Source organism: Crocodylus porosus, unplaced genomic scaffold (assembly GCF_001723895.1).
Source record: "Crocodylus porosus isolate Cpor-Errol unplaced genomic scaffold, CroPor_comp1, whole genome shotgun sequence".
NCBI lineage: Eukaryota > Metazoa > Chordata > Crocodylia > Crocodylidae > Crocodylus > Crocodylus porosus.
In genome coordinates this window covers 12,767,718-12,773,496 of record NW_017728923.1, presented here as the reverse complement: position 1 = coordinate 12,773,496, position 5,779 = coordinate 12,767,718, and the positions used below count along the sequence as shown (strand labels likewise).

The window sequence follows — 5,779 nt, the reverse complement described above, 5'->3', positions numbered from 1 at the left end:
GCCACCAGGTTGGTCTGACAGGACCTGCCACTGATGAACCCATGTTGGTTGCCCCTAAGCATGCAGTCTCCTGCTGGCCCCTCCTGGATGTGTGCCAGCATAATTTTTTCGAACAGCTTGCCTAGGATCGAGGTGAGACTAACCGGCCCCTAGTAATTACTAGGGAATCTCAGTTGCTGCTTACACTGGACCTATAGCCATTAATACAGTTCTTTCACATTAAAAATTAAAGTTTCCAACCAAGGGCTTGGAAGAAGCCACCTTATGTGACCACTTAGCTAGTAAAATCATCTTTTCCATGGATAAACACATAGTTTAGCAACCTATATCAAAGGCGATATGCAAAACTGTATTAGAGAGAAACTGTAAAAATTAGCATTCTAACACAATGGCATAACAAACCAAGTTGTCATACAAGGCAAACCCTGCAGGAATGAGGGAGAGGGACGGGGAGACTGGCAAGGTAAGCATGGAGTTCTGGGGATGGGAAGCACACATATTAGCGAGTGGGGGCAAGGGGCATAGGTCCCAAGAGCAGGGAGGCAAGAGAGCAGCAGCCTCACCAACACTGGAAATTTCTGAACAGTCCCAGCTGGGTTGCTGTTCTACACATGCTCTTCCTCCCCTGGCTCTCTTGCCCTTAAAGCAACAGCAGTCAGGAACTGCTTCAGAGTTCCCAGTGCGGCAGCGCTGCCAGGCCATGGACTCTGCAGGGATGAGAGGCGATTCTGGCATCTCTAACATGGCACGCAGGGCAAGCTAGTTATGCTACTGTTCTACATTACTACTGCGAAGTCAGAACTTCACTGCATGTAGCAACCAAAGGGTATAAGATTGAATCTTCCTACTTGGGAGACTTAATCTAACCCACTGCGGTCAATACAATTATAAATCACGGAATCATCACACACTGACTCTGAATAGTTAACTCTTCATGCAATTTGCATACTACAAGGAAGAAGGAAGACAAAAGGTTTAATTTAAGGTGTCAGAACTTCCTTGTACGCAACTCATTTATCAGCCTGGACCGCCTCATCTCTTCCTTACCATCATCTCCCAGCTGTTCTTTAATTTTTTCAAAGTCAGAACCACCTACTACTCCAACTCTCACCTTCTGCCGCAACTTCTGCAGAAATTCTGCCATTTCTGCTGTGACTTTCTAGATTTCAAAAAAAGAAAGAAAAGTTTGATTAGTGGGTAGCCTACACAGCTTTAGTACAATTGTATATCTGAACATAGCTATTGTGGTGCAGGAGGAAAAAAGATTGCTATGAAGCAAAATATGTAGGGCTCTAGGGAGAAAAATGCCCCAAAAAATGCTTTGAGTGAAAAATCAACAAGAAAGCCGGTGCAATACATAGCTTACTTAACACAGCATGCTCCCTCTTACAAAGGCCTAAAAATTGAAACCTCTTGACCTTCTGAAATACCTTCAGAGGTAGCCCCCATACACCCCAAGTTCACATCTGGAAGTCACAGAGGCAGAGAGAGGAATAGTAAGATCTGTATGAGAATAAACACATAATTTTTACTATGGAAAAAACTGACTTTACTCAGTAGCAAAGGACCCAGGACACACAAACTCACACTGGCTTAAGTTGCGCCTTATATGAGGCGCAGTGGTCATATCCACTTCCCTAGCTCATTTCCTCTGGCATAGCTATCCGCTTCATTCAAACTACAACGGGACACCGCCTAGCAGGCAAGATCCATAAAGTGCCTGTGGGCACCTAGCTTGGAAGGGTGTTCTTGTGCCTGCTCCTTTACTATGGAATACGTTTATTACAGAAGATCCAGGCTTAATTATTCATCCAGGGTTATTTATTTGCTGTTTCCACACTGTAACTCACTTCCAGTACTGGAAGAAAACAGCACCTGTGGACATAACTGCTTTCTGAAACCCCAGCAATAACTGGGAATTCAGAAGCACCCTGGAGCTGTAAGACTGAAGCATACCCAGAAAGTACAGTTTACCATCATGGACCTGCACAAGATGAGGCTGTGCCCAATCCCCATTTGCTGATCTGGCTTCCAGCCAAGAAGGAAGTGCATCCAGACGGCAGCAGCTTTATTTAGTTACCAAACCCACAGGTGGTGTCACCCCCCTTCCCCTTCACCAGTTACCAAACCCACGGGTGGTGGCACCCCCCCCCCCCACTTCACTATTTCTCCAAAGGAGCCACCAGCCTTAGCAGGAGGAGCGACACCCGAGGGAGTTTTGCTTTGGCGCCCCTCAGCGCGAGGGAGCAGCGGCTGTTTCTTTTCAGAGCGACTGCAGAGCACATTATGGCGCTGCCCTGGAGGCTGGCTCTCCCCGGCGGAGCGGGACCCGCCCGTCGCTGAGGGGCAGCGCTGCCCCGCGCACGCAGGCGGCCCTCCCCACACGCAGGGGCTGCAGCCGAGTCCCAAGCAGCCCCATGCTTATGTACGCGGGCGCGGCGCCCGACACACCCCGCCCTGCAGCGCAAGCGACAGGCACTCGAGAAACAAGACGGACACCCGGGGGAGGCCGGAGCGCTCCCGCTCGGGGCAAGGGCAGCCAGGCCGGGAGGGGAAGAGCTCGGGAAGGAGAAGCGTCGCTTGCGAGGGCCCGGCCCCGCCGCAAAGAACTACGAAGAAGCCGCCCCCTACTCGCCTGCCGGGGCGCCGTGAGGGTGCCGTCCACGTCGAAGAGGCAGAGACTGCCCAGCGCCGCCATGGCTCGTGCTGAAGGAGCTGTCGTGGCCGGTAGCCGCTTCCGGCCCCGCCACTTCCGGTCCCGGCGGGCCCCGCGCTGCTCCGCACGGCGGCGGCATGGCGGTGAGTGCGGGTAGGGTGAGGTGAGGTGAGGTGCGGTGGGGAGGGAGCGGAGCAGAGCGGCACTGAGGGGCTCGTCTCGTCTGTCTTCCCCCAGGCCGTAGCCCTGCGCTGCGCCGCGGCCGTGGCTGGAGGGCGCGCGGGCTCGTGGCGGCTGCGCTGTACGTGTAGCAGCGCCGCCGCCGCCGGCAGCCCGCCAGCCCCGCCGCCCGCGGAGCGCTTCACGCTGGTCTACAGGTTCCCGGGGATCCGCTTCTGCCGCGCGCTGTCCCGCCTGAAGCTGCTGCAGACCGGCCTGACCGTGCTGGCCCTGCCGCCGCTCGGCCTCCTGTACGCGCAGGGCCAGGCCTCCCTGCCGCAGCTGCAGATAGCGGGGGGCGCGGCCGTCCTGGCCTTCGCCGTGCTCTACGGCTTCAGCTACTTCCTGCGACGCCTCATCGGCCTCATCTACCTCAGTGAGGCGGGCGACGTGGTGCGGGTGGCGCATCTCACCTTCTGGGGCTGGAGGCACGAGGTCTACTGTCCCACCTCGTCCGTCGTGGTGCTGGAGGACACGGGGGACAGGCGTGATGAGCTCCTGCTCCAGTTCAAGCGCTACGATAGCCCACAGGTGCTGTACTTCACGCTCAGGTTTGGGCAGGTCGTGGACAGAAAGAAGTTTGAAGAGATATTTGGGCAGTTCCGGTGACCGTGAGGGTGCCCAGTTTTCCAGCAGTCCCACCTGGATCGTACTTTTTTTTGGTCTGTCGCAGGTGTCTAGTTGCATCAACTTGTGAGCACCTTGGAGTTTGAAATAGTTGCACCTCTTTCCTATATTAAATACTCCTCCTGCCAAATGTGCTTCAGTCTGTGTTTGTGTAGAGGGGGAGGCAGAAATGCAGCAGCCCTGTGGAAGGAAGGAAAATCTTTCCCCTTCCCACCTGAAGCCTTTAGGTAACAAAAAAAAGGAGTTTGGCAGTAAAGAGATCTCAGCTGGAGGCTCATGCAGGTTGCCATTTTACTTCAGTGTTCAGTTGCAGGGATGCAGCTAGTGGCAGGGTTTCTTTTTTGGTTCTCAAAGGTCAGTGCCAGCAGTTGCTGGGCCCTTGGAGCATGGTGAGCAAGCCCTTCCCCTGATTAAATAGCAGCTTGTAGCATAATACAAATTAACATGACTTGTGAGGAGGTAGCAGCTTGTAGTCTCTCTTGTGCTGTTAATTGAGTAATGCAATTTTTGCATTCACGGAAAAACATGATGGCTGGCTTTAATCCACTCATGTGACTCCACAGGTGTAAATACAAGCAAACTGTGTGTGAGAAAGTTGCTTCAGGTAATGAAAACAGCAATTTGTTCCAGAGTGTTTTGAAAGATCTTGGGCAAATTGTGACAACATCCAGCTATCAGGAAGTAGGAACAATATATGGGTAAGAGGATTTGGGCAAATTGAGTAGTGATGTATACAGTTGGGTTATTCCCTCATACTCCAGTTTTCCCTGCCACTGTGACTAGTGGCTGTATAGCAAGCACAGTACTCATCCTAATCTTCACCAAAATATCTGCAGCCCTGAGCTAGAACCAGGCACATGGTTTGTCACTATGAAACGAGCCTAGCCCTCAATATAAGGGGGACTCCATATATTACATACCAACCAGGGACCTAGAGGGGAGAAAGCACTACAGTCTCCAGAAGGCTCAGGGCTCTGCTCTAGAGAGGTATATATTTGCTAACTCAAAATCAGTTATCTTAAAGCAATAGGACAGCGAGAAAGCCAGGATAGATTAGTCTATCAAGTGCTTGTACACAGCAAATTAAAATTACAAGAAATCATTATCTTAAATCATAGGTGGGGTTTAATGCACTGATTTCTCTGAGGTACCTGAGGTTGGAAATGTGGTAATCCATGAGAAACATGTTTGCAAAGTTGACGTGTTTAAGTGTATGGAGTCAATTGTTCAGCAAAAAGAGGAATTAGATAAAGAGTTCAACCATCGAATAACAGCAGGATGGATGAACTGGAAATGGGTGACAGGATCATTATGTGACAGGAAAGTATCAGTGAAGCTGAAGGGGAAAGCCTACAAGATGTGTACATCCAGCAGTATTGTAAGGAGCGGAAACACGACTCCCAAAGAAAACTCAAGAAAGGAGACTGAACGTGACAAAGATGAGACTGCTCCGATGAATGCTCCCCTGCTAAACTGACAACCGACATCCAGGAAAAAGCAAACTTGCTAAATGGGTGCTTTGCATCAGTTTTTCACCAGTCCCATGGGACGCCTCTGCCCACTGTGGGGCAGGGAGGCCTGGGTGAGGGAGATTCCTTACCCTCCATCAAAGCTGACCTCATTAAGGAACAACACCTTGAGAAGCTGGATACCTTCAAGTCAGCCAGCCTTGACAGTTTACACCCCAGGGTACTCAGAGAGCTAGCTAGCATCATAGCTCAGCCCCTGGCACAGATCTTTGAGAGCACTTGGCGCTCTTGTGAAGTGACCGACAATTGGAAGAAGGTCAATGTGGTGCCTATCTTCAAGAAAGAGAGGAAAGTGGATCCAGCAAACTACAGGCCCATCAGCCTGACCTCTATCCCAGGGAAGATCCTAGAAGAGATTATCAGAGAGGCCATTCTTAACACACTGGTGGACAACAACATCCTGTGGGATAGCCAGCACGGGTTTGTTGCAGGTAGGTCTTGTTTGACCAATCTAATTTCCTTTTACGACCAGGTGACTTATCACCTGGACAAGGGAGAAGAGATTGATATCATATATCTTGACTTTAAAAAAAGCCTTTGATCTGGTATCCCATGATTACCTCTTGGCAAAACTGGCTAACTGCGGCCTTGGGCCCATTACGATCTGCTGGCTGGGGACTTGGCTCCGCAGTAGGTCCCAGAGGGTGGTGGTTGATGGAAGTCAATTGTCATGGTGCCCTGTGACCAGTGGGGTCCCTCAGAGCTCTGTCCTAGGGCCTATACTATTTAACATCTTCATTAATGATGT

At 51.1% G+C, this 5,779-nt stretch overlaps 2 protein-coding genes and 1 long non-coding RNA gene across 3 annotated transcripts in view; 2 read left to right on the top strand and 1 right to left on the bottom strand.

Moving 5' to 3' along the window:
* The window catches only part of PMM2 (phosphomannomutase 2), a 12,009-nt gene extending 9,264 nt beyond the window's left edge, over positions 1–2,745 (bottom strand). The window contains exons 1-2 of the mRNA XM_019540088.1: positions 2,636–2,745; positions 1,048–1,159 (exon numbers count right to left, since the gene is read on the bottom strand). Coding sequence (XP_019395633.1) covers positions 1,048–1,159; positions 2,636–2,698 — 175 coding nt within the window. The 5' untranslated portion in view covers positions 2,699–2,745. The remainder of the gene's footprint in view (positions 1–1,047; positions 1,160–2,635) is intronic.
* Positions 2,746–2,789: 44 nt separating this feature from the next.
* TMEM186 (transmembrane protein 186) lies at positions 2,790–4,131 on the top strand. Its single transcript, XM_019540087.1, has 2 exons — positions 2,790–2,799; positions 2,894–4,131. The coding sequence occupies exons 1-2, from the start codon at positions 2,794–2,796 to the stop codon at positions 3,482–3,484; spliced, it is 597 nt and encodes a 198-aa protein (XP_019395632.1). The 5' UTR covers positions 2,790–2,793; the 3' UTR covers positions 3,485–4,131.
* Positions 4,132–5,343: 1,212 nt separating this feature from the next.
* Positions 5,344–5,779, top strand: part of LOC109313483 — a 3,616-nt gene continuing 3,180 nt past the window's right edge. The window contains exon 1 of the long non-coding RNA XR_002102061.1: positions 5,344–5,462. This is a non-coding gene — a long non-coding RNA (uncharacterized LOC109313483). The remainder of the gene's footprint in view (positions 5,463–5,779) is intronic.